This window comes from Rhinopithecus bieti, unplaced genomic scaffold, assembly GCF_001698545.2.
Source record: "Rhinopithecus bieti isolate Rb0 unplaced genomic scaffold, ASM169854v2 scaffold_46482, whole genome shotgun sequence".
Classification (NCBI taxonomy): Eukaryota; Metazoa; Chordata; class Mammalia; order Primates; family Cercopithecidae; genus Rhinopithecus; species Rhinopithecus bieti.
The window spans coordinates 365,994-388,606 of NW_016818769.1; the positions used below are offsets into that span (position 1 = coordinate 365,994).

Consider the following 22,613-nt stretch of genomic DNA (forward strand, 5'->3'; position numbering starts at 1 on the left):
CCTGTTGGACATAGTACTCACATGGCACAAAACAACGCAATCAGGGTCCTCTTTGGCCCCCAGGAGTACAACACCGTTAGTCGCTGGGATGTGGGGCTGTGATGCTGGGAAGAGACCCTCGGAAGTAGCTCCTCCCCTTCCTTCAGTGTGGAGCTGACCTGTAACTAGGGACACTTGGAGACTGGCAGGGACAGGTATTGCAAAGACTGAAAAGAAGAGAGTTGGAAAAAGCCACGCCAAGCAGGGCAAAAAGCTACTGTAACCTTGGTTTCAAAGTAACCTTCTTTTTAAAACAATGTCTGTCTAAATCAAAACGTTAGAAAGCTGCACAGAAAATTGTTGATGTGGTAGAGTAATTATTTTAAACCCGGGGATGCTGACCAGTTTTATTTTCTTTTCACCTTTATTTGTTGCTGTTCTTTTACTTCAAAGTAAGTGATTAGTCCTACTGTCAGGAAGAATTTGCTGCCAAACTTCATCATGGAATACAATACGAAAGGGCAGGAGCATGTGTCTGTACTGAGAAAGAAAGTGAGAGGTCCCTGGTGAGCACGTTAAATTTACCCATCTCCCATACCACCCTGCAGTTCCACTACCTTTTTTTTTTTCACTGTTTTAGAGACAGGGTCTTGCTATTTTGCCAAACAGCCTCCAACTCCTGGGCTCAAGCAATCCTCCCACCTCTGCCTCCTGAGTAGCTAAGACTACAGATATGCATCACTGTGCCTTGCTAGTTTCTTTTATTTCCAGAGCTGTCTTCCTAGTTCACACTTTTAATAATAATTAGCATTTAATCTAAGAATTACAGTGTAAAATTTTAACAGTGAACAGATAAATAAATGAAATAAACATAATTAATTGGCTTGTCTGAAATCACACAAGAATTAAATGATCGAACTAGAGTTAAAATGCATCAGTCTGATCTCTACTTTCAACCAAGATAGAATTACAAAAAAGGGAAAAGCACTGCATTTACCCTCCCTGACTTCCACATTTACTGTAAAGCTAAAATAAAATAGAGACTGGGTGGTAATGGCATGAAGATAGATAAATAGATCAATGGGACAGAGAGTCCAAAAAGAAACCCACACATATATAGATAATTGATTTTCAACAAAGATACAAGGCAATCCAAAGGAGGAAGAATAGACTTTTCAACAGATGGTGCTGGAACAACTGGATAACCACATGCAGAAAACATAAACTTTGATTCGTACCTCACACCATATTAAAACATGAACTCAAAATGGATCATAGATCTAAATGTAGCACCTGAAACTATAAAATGTCCAGAAAAAAAAAATAAAAGAAAATCTTTGTGACGTTGGGTTAGGCAAAGATTTCTTACATACAACACTAAAAGCAGAATCCACTTTTAAAATTTGATAAATTGAACTTCATTAAAATGAAGAATTTCTGCACTATTAAGGGAATGAAAAAATAAGCCACAGACTGTGGGAAAATATGTATCTTATAAAGGACTTGTATTCTGTGTGTGTGTGTGTGTGTGTGTGTGTGTGTGTGTGTATTCTCAAAATCCAGTAATAAGAAAACAACTCATTATAAAATGGGCAAAAGATATGAACAAACACTTCACAAAAGAAGACATACTCATGGAAAATAAAGGGATGGAAAAAATCCTCCACATCACTAGTCATTAGCAGAATGCAAAATAGGTTTTTTTTTTTTTGGAGACAGGGTCTCATTCTGTCACCGAACCTGGAATGTAGTGGTGCAATCACAGCTCACTGCAGCCTTGACCTCCCAGGCTCTAATGATCCTCCCACTTCAGCCTCCTCAGTAGCTGGGACCACAGGTGTGCACCACCACACCTGGCTAATTTTTGTATTCTTTGTAGAGATGGAGTTTCACTATGTTGCCCAGGCTGGTCTCAAACTCCTGGGCTCAAGCCATCTGCCCACCTTGGCCTCCCAGAGTGCTGGGATTATGAGCATGAGCCATTGCGCCTGGCCCACAGAATGCAATTTAAAATCACAGTGCGATACCACTACATACTTATTGGATGTCTAAAATTAGAAGCTGGTCATAGTCGCTATGCTTGTAATCCCAGCACTTTGAGAGACCGAAACAAGAGGATCACTTGAGGTCAGGAGTTTAGAGAACGGCCTGGGCAACATCATGGGACCCTGCCTGTACAAAAAATTTTTTAAAATTAGCTGGATATGGTGACATGTGCCTGTAGTGTCAGCTACTTGGAAGGCTGAAGCGGGAGGATCACTTGAACTCAGGAGATGAAGGCTGCAGTGAGCCATGATTGCACCACCGTACCCCAGCCTGGGCAATAGAATGAGACCCTGTCTCAAATAACAAATAAATAACAAATAATAAAATTAGAAAGGCTGTGTATACTAAGTGCCGGCAAGGATGTGGAACAACCAGAAATCTCATACCTGATAAGAATGAAAAATGGTACAATCATTTTGGAAAATAATTTGGTTGTTTCTTAAAAAGTTAAACATGTACCTCACCATTTCCCTCCTAGGTATTGACTCAAAAAAAAAAAAAAAAAAAAATGAAAGCATATGTCCATACAAAACATACATGAATATTCACAGTAGCATTATTTTAATAATCCCCAAACTATAAGCAAACCAAATGTCTGTCAGCCAAAGTAAGTAATAAACAAATGAAAATTTCCCAGCAAAAAAGGGAACACACAAAACATGGATGAATCTATAAAAAGTCAGACACAAAAAAGAATACAGATGTTTTGATCCAATTATATAAATTTCTAGAAAATGCAAACCACTCTTAAAAACAGAAAGCAAATCAGTGACTGCCTGGGGATGGAGAATGGCAGGAAGGAGGGATTACAAAAGTGTAAGAGGAAACTCTTGGAGATGAAGAACATGCTCATTATCTGAACTGTGGTGGTGATTTTGAGTGTATACATATGTCCAAATATGTCTTAAATATGTGCAGTTTATTACATGTTACTTATATCTAAATAAAGGTGTTTTCAAATATCAGTCTGACTAACTCCAAAACCCTAAACTCCTTCCACTAAACTACTCTGCCTTATGAATTTAAGGCATTTCAATTTTTGCACCGAACAAATATATATTGACATATTGAGGACCTAATGAAGACAAGGAACTATTCAGGACATAAGAAATACAAACAAACCAGAACCCTGTCCTCTTGGAGCATGTACTCTAGCAAAGGAAGGCCAAACTAAGCAGCTAAAGTCATAAAATATGTCGAGTGTTGATAATGTTATGAAGAAAAAGTGGAGTGATAGGAGAGAACACAGCTGTTAGGGACGACCTCTCTGGCAACCAGATGCTTGAGCAAAGGCCTAAGGGAAGTGAATAAGTGCATCCTTTGGAAACCTAGGAAAAGAACATACAAACAGAAGGAAAAGGAAGTACAAAGGCCCTGAGGAGGGAGCAGCTTGGTTAGAACAGCCTGTGCACTTATGCCCCCAGCAGCAGGGAGTGTTGGTGGTTGACAGCTCCTGCTCAGTCTCTCACGGACCTGCCCTTGGCTTATGATAGCTGCCTGGCTGAAAGTCATACCTGCTCCCTGGGCCACCTACATCCAATGATTGGTGGATAAAGGAATGTTAGTGCTCCTGGCCCGGATTCAGGACAACTCTGCAGGGGAGGTCTGGATGGTACACCATGGTGTACACCAGGGCAACAGAGGGACCTAGGGTGCAACACTTAAGGAAGTTTGCTGAAGCCCACAGTTCCAGAGGCAGGCAGCACAAACTCCTCAAGTGGGTCATTGGGAGTGATGGTAAACAGGGCCAGTCATGTTCAGTCACTTGTGTGCAGGCACAGAGTAGACAGAGAGTTGTATCTAACTTGGACTGGGGTATTACTAGACAAGTGTGATGGAGACTGCAGCAAGGGAGTTAAGAGTGTTTAGAAGAATGTGATTTATAATATTGTACAGTGGAAACTAAGCTGGGTAAGCAAGGAACTGTGGTTTGTAATACTTCACTGCAACGGAGGCTAAAAGTGCTGCAGTGGAATGAAAAGTTGGCAGAATAGAATGGAATAGAATGGAGACCCAAGGGAGTTAAAGAATTGTTGTAGAGTATCTTAGAGAAAGTAAGCAGGAAATATAGGAGTTGGTGATTAGAGAATGGGATGCTTGAAATGGAAACCGTGGAGAAGTGCCAGTTATTGATGATGGCCAGGTCTATGATGTAACCACGGGAACTGACAGCCGAGGTCAGATGGAGGAAAAAAATCATTGGAGGTCAAGAGTTCAAAAAATTGAGAGGTCTGAGTATTGGAAGGATTGTTCAATGGATATTGGAATCACTAAGAATTATGGCAAGAGTGGTGAAAGAGGTATTGAGCCATCTATTAAACTCTATAAGTATTAAAATATTAGGAGAGTATCTTTCGGGTATGGATGATATACACAACTGAGGGACAGTAGATGGTATAATCTGATGACATGTGTTTTATAGGACCTAGGGGATTCAGGAAAGAGAGAGAAACAATAGTCTGGAAGTACAATGATTTTAAAGAAATGAATTAGGAAAGATAATTATTGTGTTAGCAACCATCTCTGGCTAATGTCAATTTCTTGGTTGTCAAAATAAGTAATGAGTGTTATCACTGAACTGTTCCATCGGGAAACAATGCAAATAAAGCGGTTGCTTTTGTAATATGAATTTCCTTTAAAGCTTTGAATGACTAAATTTACCAGCTGTCTGAAATTCTCCCTTCAGGAATGAGATTCTGCAAAGCAGTGAATGCATGAATTTTGATACTGAAGGGAATGGAGCTAAGACAACCAAGAGAGGAAGCAGCTATGAGAGTAAGTCTATTTAAACATTATTAGTGTACTAATAAGGTAATACCAAGAAATTTAAGATTAGTAAATAATGCAAAGGCCAGGAGAGAGACTGAAAATAAAACATAAAGATAAGAGTCTGGAATGGAAGAGGGAGAAAATGTGAGGATGCTCCATACAAGAATCATACATTTTCCAGCCCACACATACCTGTGTCCATGCTTCCTGACACCCAACCTCGTTCACTAAGCTCACACACACTATTTTAGCTTGTTACTTGGTATGCAATTCCAGATATCAAAACTGTGATTAGTCAGGATTAGGTTTTGCTGAGAGTGGACAGAAAACCTGTAACAGTGGCTGAACCAGAAGTTTCTTCCTGATATAAAATAGTAGAGGCAAAGACCCCAGGAGTGGCATGGCAATTCTATTCCACAGAGTCTTGAGAGACCCAGGCTCCTTTTTCCTCTTTAGTCTGCCATCCCTAGGATGAGGCCCTCCTTCTTCTTGGTCCAAGATAAAGTTCCGGTTATCACATCAAAGTTCTAAGCAGCAGAATTCAGTGAGAGGAGATAGAAGAGACTAACGATACATGCCAGCAATCTCTATTGGGGAACAATTGGCAGTCAACCACACAAATGAATGAATAAATGAATGTGATCTGGTGCATAGGTAGATTAGCCAACAGCAGAATTTAAGACATGTAACAGAAAGATATAGAGAGAGGTGGCCAGGTGCGGTGGTTCACACCCATAATCCCAACACTTTGGGAGGCCAAGGCAGGTGGATCACTTGAGCCTAGGAGTTTGAGACCAGCCTGGGCAACATGGAGAGACCCCATCTCTACCAAAAATATAAAAAATTATCTAGGTGTGATGGTATGTGCATGTAGTCCCTGCTACTCGGGAGGCTGAGGTAGGAGGAGTGCTTGAGCTCAGGGAGGTCAAGGCTGCAGTGAATATGAATATGAAATGAATATGGAGATGGAGTAGGAACTTCAGAAACTAGTAAAGATTTGAAGTAGCCATTGTAGGGGATATAAAAAAGAAATGTTTAGGGATATAGGAGGAATATAGAGTAGGATTAACTGTCCAGGAAAAAATTGGAAATTGCAAGATTTTTAGTGGCCCTAATTTGTAACGTAGTCTTCCACCATGCCCTTATATCCCCCTTCTGCTGAGGGCAGACCATTTCCACCAAAAAAAAGGATTTGTATAAAACTTCCTTTTTGGGCTAGGCATGGTATCTCATGCCTGTAATTCCAGCACGTTGGGAGGCCAAGGTGGAAGATTACTTGAGCCCAAGAGTTTCAGACCAGCCTGGGCAATGCAGTGAGACCCCATCTCTACAAGGAATACAAAAAATTAACCAGGTGTGATGGTGCGTGCCTGTAGTCTCAGCTACTTGGGAGGCTGAGGTGGAGGATCACTTGAGCTCGGGAGGTTGAGGCTGCAGTGAGCCATGATCGTGCCACTGTACTCCAGCCTGGGCCACAGAGCAAGACCATGTCTCAAACAAACAAAGAAACAAACCCCACTTTTTTTTATCACAAACAAACTCCACTTTTTTTCTTCCTTTCTCAAATTAAGTAGATGATATTTTCTTGCTGGTACTAAAAAGGATAAACAGATTAAAAATTCAATGTTAGAAAATATCAGGAAGACCCTTACTGATCAGGGATTCCTAATTATTACAATAAAAGAAACCAGACTTAGGCTCCTGGATCCCAGGGAAGAGAAACTCAGGCCACCTTAAGGAAAACAAAAATTGCAAGGATATCCACTGACCAGAGTAGGAAAAAACTAGAAAGCCAGCAGGAAATAAGGTAGCTTCAGGGTCCGGTGACTCTTTTACATGGTTACTGTTGTAAGACAACTATGCATCTTGTCCACTCTTATAAGGACTGCCCAATTCTTAGTTTTCACTCAAAATTCTGAAAGAAGCCTGTCTGATTCACTTACATAATTCTCAACAAACTTCTTGGGCTGAGCCCTTTATACTAAACTACTTCATCAGCTAGCCAAAGGAGGCAGCATCCATATGATTGGCATCATTTTTAATACATTGTATCACTCAGCGTCCAGTCCAGAGACAGAAAACACACAGTAATTCCAAGAGGGAAAGTTTGAAACAAACAATTATTAACTAGGAATGGGGTTAACTACTAAAGGTAAAGAGAACTCTAAAAAAAATACAGTAATAGTGGATATAGGGAGCAGCCACTACCTCTAGTGCTGAGGCAGAGGACCCAAGAAAAGAACAAATTTGGGGGAAGTGGCCGGGCACAATGGCTCACATCTGTAATCTCAGCACTTTGGGAGGCCAAGGAGGGAGGATTGCTTGAGGCCAGGAGTTCGAGACCAGCTTGGAAACACAGTAAGACCCCGTCTTTATGAAGAAAAATAAAAATCAGCCAGTTGTAGGGGCACCCGCCCATAATCCTTCCTAACCACTCAGGAGGCTGAGGCTGGAGGATGGCTTGAGCCCTGGTTGAGTCTGCAGCGAGCTATGATTGCACCACTGCACTCCAGCCTGGGTGACAGAGCAAGGCTCTAAAACAACAACAACCAAAAAAACAAAAAACAACAAACAAAAAACGAAAACATTGGGAGACGTTCCCTTGCAAGACTGATATTCAGACCTTGTTGGTGAGGGTGCAGTTGTGAAGCTGAAGGTTGGAGTTGGAGAGCAGACGTGTCAACAAAAGTAGCTAGAAGGCCACCCACTGGGGTGCCACTGAGACTTACTGGGAAATCTGTGAGGTCCTGCTGAAATTCCTGGGCAGCTGCCTGCTGGAGCACTAGCAAACTTGCTGGGAAGCTGGCAGGGGGACTTGTGGACGGGGAAACTCCCACTTCTCTCGATGAGACGCTACTGAAATTTGCTGGGGGATATGTACTGCTGGGTGCTCTACATGCCAGTGGCCCCTACACAATGGAGAAGCAAAAAGAAAAAAGAAAGCACACCTCTCTGCCGCAGCTCCCTGCAGCATGCTCCACTGACAAGCTTAACATTATGCCAGCTGGCAACAGCAAAACGTTTAAAAGGCCTAGCTCCAGAATCACAAAGCAGGGAAATGAAAGGTGAATGTGAAGCTAGAAAATGTATAGATAACTGGCACATCCAAAAATCACTGGCTGTCCCTGCACAGGTTTCAGCATAACTCATGGAACACTTCATTCAGGACATGTTCACTGAACCAGTACCTGGATTGGCTGGATGAGTGTTGCATTTAAGACATTCCCTCTATTGGTATAGTCGAATATCCAGGACACTGACTTCAAAATTTCTAAATAAGAGGGAAGGAGGCCGGGCGCGGTGGCTCAAGCCTGTAATCCCAGCACTTTGGGAGGCCGAGACGGGTGGATCACGAGGTCAGGAGATCGAGACCATCCTGGCTAACACGGTGAAACCCCGTCTCTACTAAAAAAAATACAAAATCTAGCCGGGCGAGGTGGCGGGCGTCTGTAGTCCCAGCTACTCCGGAGGCTGAGGCAGGAGAATGGCGTAAACTCGGGAGGCGGAGCTTGCAGTGAGCTGAGATCCGGTCACTGCACTCCAGCCCGGGCGACAGAGCGAGACTCCGTCTCAAAAAAAAAAAAAAAAAAAAAAAGAGGGAAGGAGAAGACAAGAGGTCTTCCCTTGCATTTGCTCAGCAAGCACTGCTTGTTTTCACTTACATTATATGTTTATTTTGGATGTCAGGGGTTTACAGCTGATGGAATTTGTTGGAAGGCGGGGGCAGGGATGCGTGTGACTAATTGCACTGACTCAAGAAATAGAGAAATAATTCAGCTTCAGAACGGCCAGAACAAGAATCAGCCAAGGAAAACCAACTGAAGATTGGTGGACTTTAAGTACCTGCAGATCAGGGAAGCTTATGTGACGATTTCTTTGCAATAAGTAGTTCCTTTTCCAATCCTTGTGGCAAAAACTCAGGGCTTACATTAAATACTGTAAGGTCAGTTCTCTGTTTATACAATAGGCTGAAAAGGCACCCCTCACCCTCTAACACACACACCTGGATACATATCTGTGCAACACATTGTGGATCATGATTATGTAAATAGAAATTCTTTGAATATCAATGCTCTGAGAAATCAAATAACGAATTTTAAGTCAGCCATGATGCTAACTTTTTCCAGTTGTGTTCTTACTGTCATGCAGTTTCCCACAATAACAAATGTTGATAGACAATGGTCCCAATAAATGCCATTTCAGAGGTATTTGCAAAGTGCTGTGGGACTTTATAGGATGGAATGACGGAGGGGGAATTTCACAGAGTGACACTACCAAGAAGCATTTTCTGCCACATGAAATAATCTCTACTTAGAGGTCCCATAATTTAGTCATTCAAGGCTGATTTCAGTATTTACATAATAGAATCAAACTAGAGCCAGAATCAACACCCATCAGTTGGCCAGTATCACCTGAGAATTGGTCAACTGGTTAGTGTTTAAGGTTGCACGTTGGCATCAGTTGAAAGATGTATGAACTGCCAGTGGTGGGACCTCATCTCTACTAACCAAAAGCTTTATATTTATAAAGGACAACTTTTAGGGAAGAGATTACCATTGCCATTTTTTCTTCCTCTGCACCTTTAAGTGAAAAAACAAAATAGATACTGCCTTTGGAACTAACTGCCTAAGTACTCTTAGGAACTTAAATTTCTGGTTTATTATGCTATTGATTTCCAAATACTGTACATCTAAGCATAGCTTTAAAAAAATCGGTTAACGAGCAGAACCAAAGTCCTAGGGCATGCCGTTCGTGAGTTCCTTCGAAATTACACACAAATTTTAGGGTACTTTTTTTTTTGAGACACAGTCTCCATCACCCAGGCTGGAGTGCAGTGGTGAGATCTTGGCTCACTGCAACCTCTGCCTCCCAGGTTCTAAGCGATTCTCCTGCCTCAGCCTCTGGAGTAGCTGGGATTACAGGCGTGCACCACCACGCCCGGCGTATTTTGTGTTTGTATTTTTTGAGATGGAGTCTTGCTCTGTTGCCCAGGCTGGAGTGCAGTGGCTTGATCTCAGCTCACTGCAACCTCTGCCTCCTGGGTTCAAGTGACTCTACCTCAGCTTCCCAAGTAGCCGGGACTACAGGTGTATGCCGCCACACCCGGCTACTTTTTGTATTTTTAGTAGAGTCGGCCTTTCACCGTGTTAGCCGGGTTGGTCTCGAACTCCTGACCTCGTGATCAGCCCGCCTTGGCCTCCCAAAGTGCTTGGATTACAGGTATGAGCCATCGCACCTGGCCCATATTTTGCATTTTTTTTTTTAGTAGAGATGGGGTTTCACCATGTTGGCAAGGCTGGTCTCAAACTCCTGACCTCAGGTATCTACTGGCCTCAGTCTCCCAAAGTGCTGGGATTATAGGCATGAGGCACTGCACTTTGCGGGGTACTTTTCTTAAGACAGGATTGTAGCTTTCATCAGATTCCTAAAAATTGGGCCCAGAACTCAGAAGTTAAGAACCATTGCCTTAGAGGAACTGAGAAACTAAACCAGAATCAGAGATAAACAGGGCAACATCAAAATGAACATTTATATTAAAAGTTTGATTGATGATATACTAGCCCATGTATAGAATTTAATTGCAAACATTAAAAATAGGCAAAGATATTAATACATGGAAAGGTGAAATCATTTCAGTGAGTTCAAAACTGAAGGATGCTAATTGTATTAAGCTGTATTAAAATTTTTAAAAATTATACTTTAAGTTCTGTGCATAAATTATACTTTACGATACATGTGCAGAACATGCAGGTTACCTAGGTATATGTGTGCCATGGTGGTTTGCTGCACCCATCAACCCGTCATTTACATTAGGTATTTTTCCTAATGCTATCCCTCCCACCTCCGACAGGCCCCAGTGTGTGATGTTCCTCTTGTGTCCCAATGTTCTCGTTTCAAGAAATGTGAGATGTCTTTCATAGCCATTTGTTTTCCCAGTATCTTAGGAAGTCACTCTCCAAATAAATCATGCATATATATAGCAATAACTAGCACAATTTACATGTTCTCACATCTACCATAATTTTCCTCAAAAGCAAACATAATTAAAAATCGTAAGGGCTGGGCGTGGTGGCTCACACCTGTAATTACAGCGCTTTGGGAGGCTGAGGTGGGTGGATCACTTGAGGCCAGGAGTTTAAGACTAGCCTCGGCAACATGGTGAAATCCCATTCCTACCAAAAATACAAAAAATTAGCCAGGTCTGGTGGCATGCACCTGTGGTCCCAGCTACTCAGGAGGTCAAGGTCGGAGGATCACTTGAACCAGGGAAGTGGAGGTTGCAGTGAGCAGAGACTGCATCACTACACTCCAGTTTGGGTGACAGAGCCAGGCCCATCTCAAAAAAACAAAAACAAAAAAAACCACAAGAAAACAAATGTAGTGACTATCATCAAACTATCAAGGTGATAGTTCATCTCCATTTGAATTTAAATTCTTTCCACATTTTACCTAAAATACAGTCAAATAAACATTTCCCATGGAACCATATCCAAAGCAGTAGCACCATAAATTTAGGTATGCTAAAAACGGATTTTCAACACAAATCTAGTGGCTTTCGTATTATACAATAGGTTTTCTAACTTCTGGGTGTCTATAGTACTAATTCACTTGATGCTCAATTTAAAACACAATGGAATTTTCTTTAAAAAGAAAAAAGCGTATCACTTTTGGATGAATTCATTTAATGAGATTTTTCTAAAATGGAGTGGTACAAATGTTAAGCCCACATATGGAGGACTCTTGCAAGTGTACTCATTTGCTCCATTTAACACTTTTGCAAGGTGGCTTCTGAGTGTGCATTAGTTGGCCAGTATAACCAGTGAGATAAAACAAACGTGAATGGGCGTGCCAGGTTCACTACACTGTCAGAATACTCAAGTTTCAGCCCTAGCACTGACATTACTTTGGGCCTCTATTTTCTTTTCTAAAAAGAACTGGGTGAATTATCTTAAAGAATTTCCTTCAAGTCCAAATTTTAAAAAATGCTAACATATTGTCCAAGTAAAAGGTATCCCAATAAACATCTTTTGACATGGAACAAATTAATCAAGTGACACACGTAACAACCACTGACAAACGGAACTGCCATTATCAAGAATTCTAATAAAGATTATTGATTACCACATGCCCAATCCCAGTCTCTGCATTTCTTTAAAATCCACTTGTCATCTGGGAACTAAGACATCCCTGTACACAAAGTGTGACTCTACTGACGTTTCATCAATTTCCACAAAAAAAAAGTTAAAAAAAAAGTTAACAAATGGGGGAAAAGCCAAGACCCAGGATAAAGGATTTAATCCAGTATTTATTCCACACTCATGATGGTTCTCTGTAATCAGAATACAAGTCATAAGAACAATCTATCAAATTTGCTGATAGTCTTAAATAATGCAGCACAGCATTACTTTTAATACTCCTCTGTTCTAGATTAAGTTTAAAAACTCAAACAGCAATCTCCATTATCAATAAAAAAAGTTTGGAATTTTAAAAAAAGGACACTATATCAAGCTGTTTCATAATTTAAGGATTTTCCATTTATAAAAATGCTTTGGAAGCTTGAGGCTTGAATCTGTTTCTCTACTCATTTGCCCCACCCTCTCCCAATTACATGTTAGTATAGGGTTCTGCAAGAATGCTAGGCTTTAGACATTAATTTTTTTCTTTAATATAGTACTTTAAAATCTGAGAAAGAATTCAAGAAAAAAAGATTACATGTCATGTATTTTTTCAAATAAAAAAGGAAAACTAAGTGAATAAATTTTAGGCATACTAAGTGTCCCTTTGAGGTAGAATGCTAAAAGGACTTTTGATGAAATCACAGCCTAAAAACCTCTGCATCAGAAACTAACTTCTCATAAATTCTCTCTAAAGGTAACTGTGGAGAATATTAAGTGTAACATATTAACAAGAGCCTTCCAAGATAATATACAGTGGACAAGAATGTTAATCCTACAATGCTGCCTTCATGTACATTGGCAGCACATATTTCTCCTATAACAGACATCCAAGTTCCATTCTCAAAGTCTTTAGCATTCTATTACGAAAAGCACAGCCATGCTAACTTCAGTACACAAACCATAATCCCACACCTACAAAACAAGAATAGATTAGTGGCAGTTTATTGCCTTATACAAATTTAACCAACATGGCAACCATGCCAAAGGAATTAAAACATTTTCAGGACATATGTACAGACTGTACATTTCAAAAACAAACAATAAAAATGCAAGAACAATCTGTGCATCATGTATCAAACTTAACAATTGGGTGAAAACACCAATGCAATAAATGGAATTACAAAGGCACTTCCCTACACAAAAGAGGAAATGAAAATGCAGCCTACAGGGAGAGCTTGAGGAGTGCGAACTACTGCACAATCTCAACTTGGGGGAAAAAAAGCAGATTTAATCATTTATAGGATTCAATGTGATCCACTTTTACAAAATATTTTCACACAGTCTCATCTTTGTTTTTATGCTGTTTTTCTTGGCTCTCTCGTTCTGTACTTTGGCTCCTTCGACGATCATGTTTGTCTGACTGGTCCTTACTATCACTGTGATCTCGTTTATGGGAACGTTCTTTGCTTCCACTACGCTTTCTAGATTTTTCTTTGCTGGGACTATGTTCCCGTTTTTTTGATTTTTCAGCACTGTCAGTTCTTCCTTGACTGCCACTTCGACTTCGTTTATTTGATTTTTCTTTACTTTCATTTTTATGTTTACTTGATTTCTCTTTGCTTCTACTTCTACTTCGTTTCCCTGCATTTCTACTTCGACTCCTACTTCTGTGTTTTCTTTCTCTGCTTCTGCTTCTACTGTGTTTTTTCTCTTTCTTGGAATCTTTTTTGTCATCTCTGTGCCGCCTATCATCTTTGTCTTCTTTATGTTTCTTCTCTTCTACCTCTCCCCTACTTCTCTGTTCCTTGGACCTTTCTCTTGATCGCTCTCTCTCTTTTTCTCGGTCATTTCCTCTTTCCTTATCATAGTCACGATCTCGTCTTCTACCTCTCTCATTTTCTTTCTCTCTTTCTCGATCCCTGTCCCTTCTATCCCCTTTCCTATCACGACTTCGACTGCGACTTCTATGCCTTTCCCTACTTCTGCTGCGCCTGCGTTCTAACCCCCGGTCAATACTTCGGGATCGTCGCCGTTCTTTCTCCCTTTCTTTGGCTTCACGCTCTAGTCGCTGGCGTTCTTTCTCTCTTTCTAATTCTCTGTCAAAACTAGAAGACCCATGGCCCTCCCGATGATGACTTCTACTTCTTGATCTTCTTGGGGACCTCCGTGGACTCAGAGATCTCCTTGGAGACCTAAGGAAGGCGGAGGGAGAAAGAAAATTTCAATGAATAAAACATGAAATTCTTTTCATAGTAATTTTCAACAGCATTATTTATTCAGGTCCTCATGCTTAAGTCCATGTCAAGAATCATTAAAACAAAAAAGTTTATTGTTCTCATTTACAGATGCATAATGTTACAGAAAAAGCCCTGAAAAGAAGAAAATAATCTCTGGGGGGTAAAAGTGACAAACTAATAAAATAAACAGTAAAATTCCTAACAACTTACTATTTCTCAGAACCATTAACTTTGTATAAAGCATATATAGAAAATAAGCATAATTCAAGAGTGACATTACCTTGAACGTCTGCGTTCAACATGTCTGTCTATTTCCTCAGCACCTTCCTTCCCATCTTTCTTGATTTTTCTAGGTCGGGTTTTAATCTGCTGATCAATATTCTTTTGAACTGGAACTGGAATTCTTGGAAACAAGGTAGAAAACCACTCCAGTTTTGTGAGAAAAGATCGTAGCATTTCTCCAATGGTCATTACACAGCCTCCACCAGCCTTCACATCTAGGTCCTACAGAAACACAAGAGATACCCTAGCCGTCAAAAAAAGTATTTCCATATATACATTAATACTATAAAAATATTACCATCTTTGGAATCTCAATACAAAAAAAACTAACAGAAAAATTTTATTTTCGTATCCTAATCTGACAATGAATGAACAGAAATAGCTGGGCTTAGTGTGTGCATGCAGGTGAGAACAAACCCTGCAGCCTCACGGGCATAAAGGGAACTGATCTCACTCAGTTAACAATATGAAAAAGCCCTTTCATTTCTAAACTATGTGGAACGATTGACTTAAATTTACATTCCACATACCTACTATGTATTTATTTCTGTGGACATACTTGCACACATCAGATACCTTGCACCATAACCTAGCTACACATCATCTACTTTAGATAATTCCTGTCTAACGGTTATCTTTTAACAGCTCTAATATAAAATGAAGCCCTAATAAAACTGGAAGCAATAGCAAACCAACTGCCATGAAGCAGTGAGGTTTCTAATTTAGTTATGTAGAAAATAAATAAATGAACAAATAATTGGAAACGCATAATCCATGATGACCATTGTCTCTGAAAAGGGTCATTACCGCATGAAGGCCTTCTTGCTATGCCCTCTCACAGCTCAGGACATGTTAGTCAGCTATTGTCAGTCCCAAACCTATAGTGCAAGCACACAAGGAAAGTGAGATTTGTTATCTAAACAGGAAAACAAGAGCTAAAGGTAAAACTGCTTGCACTCACACACATTTAAGTGTTCAGATATACAGTATATCCAAATATAATCGCTGCAGATATCTAAGGAAGAAAACAATAAGTTAGCTTAAATAGAGGACCTCAGATTTGTAAACACAATAAAAAACATAAAATAGAGGCATCCAGAAACAAAACCAATACAACACCAATTATGAAGAGGAACATGCTTTTTTAAAGACAGAAGAGAGAAGTGCTTCAGTTATGAAAACTCATCTAAAGATAAAAAACCCTTAAAGATTGTGATTTAAAAACACGTTTTGTTCTTCTTGAGTTATTAAGTAACTCAGTTAACAGGCAAAAAAAAAAAAAAAAAAAAAAAAAGTTAGAGAAATAAAAATTCTCCATGTCTAAACGAGATCTTAGGGTGCTATGTAATCTAACAAAACACAATAGATTTCCATTAGAACCCCATCCTTAAATTCAATAAATTCTTTGGATGAACTCTGTAAATAGGCTACTGCACACAGCACTTCCAAAGTCTTTTGAACCTTAAAAACAAAATAGCAGAGTGGGTAGACAAATGGACAATACAGGCTCATCATTTCATTTTTTGAAATGGCTGGACTTCATCATGTAAGTTTAATGCATATATGACGTTTTGTTTTGAGAAAGGGTTTACTCTGTTACCCAGGCTGGAGTGCAGCGGCAATGATCTGCCACTGAAAATTCCACCTGCTGTCAAATCTCCCCCCCTGCCTCCCAAGTAGCTGACTAATATGATGATCCTCTATGCCAGCTAATTTTTAACTTTTTTTTTTTTTTTTTTTTTTTAGAGATGAGGTCTCACTGTATTGCTCAGGCAGGTCTTAAACTCTCAAAGTGTTGCCATTACAAGTGTGAGCCCAGCCAATGCATACACAATTTATTTTTTATTATTCTCCTCTAGTATATGCATGCATATATGATTTAAATCTTAGTATTTCAGATTTCAAATTAGGGAGACTCAAATTACAATTTTTAAAAATTCTTTTTTAAAGGTACATGTGGGGGTACTAGGAGTCAGAAAGCTGGAATTAAAATTTTGTCACCTTGAACAAGTCATCCAAACACTTAGCCTATTTATGTAACACCCAGTTCTTCAATTCAGCACTTCTATGCAAGTGGGAATACTGATATTTGGAAGAAGTTAGAGGGTGAAGAACTGAAATGTTCCAGAAGAAACAAAAGCTACAATTAGTATTCCATGTGCATGTATTTTATTATCACCTCGATCTTGAGCATGCCCCATTTTGAAAAATCACTATTAACTATACAATTCAGGATCAATGCAATACACAGAACATAATTAAGAAGAGAAAAATTTCCAATAATTACCAAACACATTTAAACAATTTTAAAACAAGAAAATAAAACTTCAGAAATTTACCCTGAAATATATAAAAGCCATCAGGTCTCAGTAAAAGGACATTAATTCCAAAAGTATCTGACTGAAATAAATTTAACTACAGGAAATTCTTGAAGACATTAAACCACCAATAAATAAAAGATAATAAAAATATGAAACTAATCAGAAGAAAACAAATTATTACCCTTGTTGACATACCTCTTCATCATCAAGGAAGGATTCAAACCAGTCCCATAGATCTGTAGGGGGCTGTGTATATCTAGAATTACAAAAGACTATTATTAAACATATGTGAATTAAAATGAGATATTTCCTGGAAATGTACATAAATGCATGCTCACCTTATATACATAAATCCAAGAGCTCTAATATATGGAGAGTCTGTGTGTGTTATAAGACCCATCACTTGCTTTCGAGTTAACTTCAGGGTAAATAATTTGTATAACAGGCAAAACGCTGTAGAAACAATTCCTCCTGTTCCAACACCTCGAACCTTTAGGGGAAACAAGAGTTAAGAAAAAGTAGTAAAATAATTAACAGACTCTTAACACCAATTGATTAATCCTGTTAGGTATTAATAACAAGCCATAATCCAGAACTAAGAAAGGAGCATTAAAAAGTAACACTTTTCTAACCCTATTTCACTGAACATTTGAATTTAGATTAAAAAAATTGTCACTCAAGTATATAATTGACAGGCTTTTAGTTCTCTAAATATAAACTTAGTTATCAGAAACAGAAAAACTGAAAAATGCACGTACTTCTACTTACCCCTCCGCACATCCCTGTCTGGCCTGCTGTTTTCCTGCTTCCTTTCTCCCATGGTTCAACGTGCGTGACCTGAAAATAGAAAAGAGGAACACAACAAACATTCATACTTTGAATTTGTTTAAAAGCCTGACAAAAGTATACCCAAGTCCATAATAGAGCAGCTCTTCCAAAATTATTTTGGCATTAAGTATATGTTTACTGACATTAAGTGTGTAAATCATTTTTGGAAAAACTGCTTAGACATTTAAACAACACCCAAAAGCTACTAGGGTTTAACAAAACCTTAATAGCTTTGCAGAGGAGAAATCCCACTAAACTAGCTTTATAAAGAGCTGATATCTATATCTGGGAGTCAGAAAATTTCTACAGTCTCACTTGGTTGCAAAAACTATTTGGTAATATTTTAACTTATGAGTTGCTTTTAAAACATTTTCCTTTAAAATGGATTTAAGTCTCCAATTTAAAGCAAAAGTATTAATGAAGTTTAAGCATTAATTTGAAATACCTGAAACACCTTTAATAGTTCAATTTTATTGTAATTTAAAATCTACATTATAAAATTAAGGAAAATTACTGGAAAATCTCTAAAACAGTAACGGGTTACTTGTGATGCAAAATTATGGAACTTTTTATTTGTACATTTTTTCCACCAGGGTCAGGTTTATTCCTGATTAAAGATAAAATTACAAAGGTCACACTTACAGAGATCCTTGTTGTAATTAAGCTTCAGCCTAATTATGTGTGAACCAATCCAATTATTCCCCAGAATATAAGTTGTGTCAAAAACTGAGTGTGAATAGTCACAGGCATATACTATCATCAATGATGATACAGTATCATATTTGCTAAGAGGAACATCTTACAAAAACCATTCCTTATCTAAAATAGCAACAACAACAACAAAAGAATATTAGCTCTAAAATAGAATCCAAAAGGCCTTTTGGGAAGACCCATCTTTGTTTTTTTAAAACACACACAAAAAATCCTGTTTTTTCACTACATATTTCTAAAATTCTATTTCCACCCGCACATGGTAAATTTTGTAGTCCTGAACAATGGCTTCAGATAGAAAAGCATGCATTTAAGTTTAAGCACTACACTATTTCGCAGTGCTTTAACATTTCCTTTCCTCCCCACAGATTGCTAAGTAAAAGATGTTTCAATTCCTTAAAAGCTAGCCCAAGTCAGGGCTGGATGCATACAAAATAAAATTACAAGGTTGGAAACTTACATATTTCAGTGAGTATTTGATCTGAACGTCTTAAGTCCTGATAATATTAGTAAAAAGCTGGGTCTATTAGTTTTCTAACGGAATTTAAAAATTCCTGGTAGAATCTTGTTTCAAAACACATTTGAAACTTAAAAACGAGACTTTCCTCTATTACATTAACATTTTGCCTATGTTAGAAAACAGAACCTGCCGCAAAAAGAGCAGGAACCCAATTTTCAACTGTTTAAAGTTTACTGCATAAATAAGACTAAGGATTAAATGTTATTCACCATACTGTATCCACGCTAAAAAGGTCTTACCTTTTAAAAGCTAAAAAAAACTAATTCATAGAATTACAATCAGTCCTACTCTCGTAAGAGGATTCCAAATTTATCTGTGTACTTTATCAACCCAAAGTTGAACTGTATTCCTCAAGATACGTTTTCTATAAAAAGCAACTAATCTCTCAAAATCCTTCAATAACCTAATTACTCAACTGGGGAAAAAGGTGGGCAAAACGTAAGAAAATGTCCTTTTGTTACCATCTCTACACTTACGTTCAAATGACAGAAAACACTTTGTGTAGTCTGTCAAGTTTTAAGTCAATATAGACAAAATGGATTGTATATTAGATGCTCCGGATAAAAATATTTAAAGACCACTAAGGCTATTATTAATATTCTTTAAAATAGAAATTAACCTTTGGAGGCCTGGAAGGTATTTTTTACACTACCTAATTTGCAGGGAAGTGGAAAAAGCCTACCTAATTGGTGAAGGACCAAAAGCAATGGCCAAAAAAAAAAAAAAAAATCTAATTAGCCGTTCATTTAACCAGGGAAATGCATTTATGGCGATTGAGCATGATTAATAGTGCATACCTCTACCTGCGACCCTGGGCTGCTCCGAGCCTCGCTGCAAGACTGAGTCAATCCTGCTAACGAAACAAGAACTGAGACAAGAGTGCAGTGAGGAGGCGCCAGGTGAGCTCCCCAGCACAGCCAAGCCAGCACCGACCCTGCCGCAGAAGCCCAGGGCCCAGATAATTCTAAATTAGCCCAATGCACAGGTGGCTGAGACCTCTTACTCCTGACTTCCTGCTGGGAAAATTTCCAGGCCTTCTGTACACCTCTTGAAATGGCACCTCTCCACCCTCATCCCCCCAACCCCACCCGACACACACGCACTGACCATTTCCCTGTCTGGATCGGATAGTGAGTACCAACAACACGAGGCCAATACTGAAGTCATTACACGCCCTGGCCAGGGGTGAGCGGGAGAAGCACCAACAAGTTGGCGCTCAGTAGATCCACGTCAAAAGGAATAATTTTAAAGCTGTAAACTGGAAAGGCTTCTGTTACTCTTTCCTCCTCTCCCCAATCCCTCTTGCCCAACTCCCCCCAAGGGTGGGCAGAAGGTTGGGGGAGGAGAGAGATCAATAGTGGCGGGCTCTCCCGGCTCTAAAAATCTAAAATGGAAACGAGAGGGCGGCCCCAATCCGACCCCTCCCAGAGAAGGCTACAGGCCGCAGCTCCCCTCCGCCGAACCATCTTCCCCACCCACAAATCTTCAGATTTCGGGGCCGCCTTCGCCCGTTTCCTCCATACCCCCTCTTCCGAACTTACCCCCAAAGCCAAGGCCTACACGCTTCGTACCTTAAAGTAGATCTCGTCCACCACCTCGTGGTAGGTCTTGAGCTCGTAGAGCTGTACTTTGAAGTAAGGCGACGACAGGATGTTGGTCAGGATCATGGGGTTGAGGTTCATGGTCTTCTCGTTGCCCCAGAGCGGGAGCACATTGCCCTGCTTGCCCGAGACCGCCGGCTTGGTAGCGCCGCCGCCGCCGCACTGCTGCTGTTGCTGAGCCGCAGCAGCGGCCGCCTGGTGCTGCGGCTGCGAGTTGCCTGTCAGCGCGGGGCTGTTGTTAGCCATGTTGCGGCGGAAGGAAGGAGGGAGGGAAGGAAGGAGGGGGGGGAGGGGGCCAAGCTCGATCTCGCTCTTCGGGACAACGGTCTGGGACCCTACTCCATGGAACGTCGTCGGGAGAAGGGGCCGCCTTGTTGTGCCCCAGCCGGGCAAGAGAGGGCACCCAGGGCGCCGACAAAAGGACCCAGGGCGGAGAGCAGATAGCGAAACCCAGTCCGCGAGAACTCCACGGAGAAGGCGAGCCGGCGGCAAAGGAGCTCGATCTCTTCCGCCAACTGCCCCTGGGAACAAGATGGCGGACCCGGCGGATATGACGCCACGCACCCCAGCGTTCCAAGCTGAACTGCTGGCCAATCAGAGACGCCCAGGTGGGCTGGCGCGTCCTCTTCCTAGTTCCCCGCGTTCTCTGCACCCTGAAGTCGCTGCAGTGACCTCCCTACCTGACTCTTAAGGGATTTCCCCTGAGAATTTGGGGGCCGGGGGAGAGGGTGGTAGGTTTAATCCGTTGTTGTTGTATTTTGACTGGGGGCTTGATTTCTTTTGTCGAGAACTGTACCAGAAAGGGTTCGCATGGCTGCGATGTGCTTGCTAATATCGTGACTCTTGACTCCTGCAGAGTATCCGAGAGGGTCTCCTGGCGTCTGTTTTAAGGTTCTCTGGAAGGGACAATGGTCAGGGACCCCACTCCTCCGGGAGATTCTGATCAAAGGTCACGTCCTTCGCCAGCCTCTAGTGTCCAGCCAGAGGTCTTAAATTTATTCAACCGTAAGATTGAGATAACATCTGCCTGGGCTGTTGCGAGCACTGAAAAAGCTAATATACTTGTAGCGCCTAGTAGACTGCCAGGCATCAGATAGGCGCCTTTTCTTTTCTCCCTGCTCCAGATCTTTCGATTCTAGGAATGTGTTCGGAGTGGTAAACATTGGGTGAGATACTGTGAAATGGGAATGGGGGTGTGAATGTGTGGGGAGTTTGAATGTTGCAATCTTAACTTCTGTGGCGCATACACAGAGGAGAAGAAAAGAATGAGATGGAAACTTTGGGGAAATCCCATCTGGATGAAAATAAACCAGGAGGAGAGAGAGAAGACAAACAGAAAAGTAGGTAAACCAAGAGACAGTTGTATGACAGAATACAAGGAAACAGAAAAAAATAAGTAATGAATTGAGTGTTTGATTAATGTTTAGAGCTGTACAGTACGAAAGTGGTTATCCTGTCCGGTTCCTTTGTTTTAGGTTGCAAGAGAACTAGAACCCTAAGAGGAGAAGCAGTTTTCACCTTCTTAGTAGCAAATCTTGTTTTTCTCTATAATGGTTTTTATTAACTTCCAAAGGAAAACTGAAGATCCTAACCCCTGTGTCATGAGTTATCACGTTAAAAGTCCATAGAAAAAAATTTTTTTGAACCCAGTTCTTACTTTTTGTGTATATATTTTTTGCCTTGATAATAATTATTGAGTTTATCGAGTGACACATTGACAAATCGTATGGCCTATTTTTAATTCCACAGATACATGATCTTTCTGTATAGTCTTAAACAGTCTTTACCCCTAGTCACTTTGGATGAAAAGCTTGGTAGAGAGGTTTGAGTTTGATATCTACGTGTCAGTGGCATCAAACTCAGGGAGCCAGGTATTATGATAAAGTGCTTAACATATTCAATGAATCCTTACAACAGGCTGAAGATGTTATTTTTATCACCATTTTAAAAAATGTTTATTCACTTGTAATTGAAGACCTCTACACTGCACATATATAAAGCTGTAAGTTTGGTTTGATCAGTTTTGACATATATGTATACCCATTAAACCATTACTACAATAAAAATAATCTTCCGTCATTCCCAAAAGTTTTCTTGTGCCCTTTGTAATCCAGCTCTCTTTCCAACTTCATACCGAAGCAACCACTTTTGTCAATAGAGACTATTTTGCATTTTCTTGAATCTTAAATGAAATCATAAAC

The 22,613-nt window shown here is 40.1% G+C and overlaps 1 protein-coding gene across 1 annotated transcript; it reads right to left on the minus strand.

Annotated features, from left to right (window-relative positions):
- Positions 1-11,465: 11,465 nt before the first annotated feature.
- PRPF38B (pre-mRNA processing factor 38B) lies at positions 11,466-22,405 on the minus strand. The gene is made up of 6 exons (XM_017857466.1): positions 20,383-22,405; positions 17,521-17,589; positions 17,091-17,242; positions 16,948-17,008; positions 14,430-14,653; positions 11,466-14,104 (listed from the first exon to the last, which is right to left on the minus strand). Exons 1-6 carry the CDS (start codon positions 20,656-20,658, stop codon positions 13,246-13,248), a joined length of 1,641 nt encoding a protein of 546 aa, XP_017712955.1. The 5' UTR covers positions 20,659-22,405; the 3' UTR covers positions 11,466-13,245.
- Positions 22,406-22,613: the final 208 nt, after the last annotated feature.

What these genes read in the sequence shown, in the direction of transcription:
- PRPF38B (XM_017857466.1), bottom strand. Translation starts at nt 20,658, where the DNA reads ATGGCTAACAACAGCCCCGCGCTGACAGGCAACTCGCAGCCGCAGCAC. An exon ending in TGGACGAGATCTACTTTAAG is followed by an intron (nt 17,590 to 20,382) that starts GTACGAAGCGTG and finishes TTCTATTTTCAG; the next exon opens with GTCACGCACGTTGAACCATG. An exon ending in CTTGGATTTATGTATATAAG is followed by an intron (nt 17,009 to 17,090) that starts GTGAGCATGCAT and finishes TTGTAATTCTAG; the next exon opens with ATATACACAGCCCCCTACAG.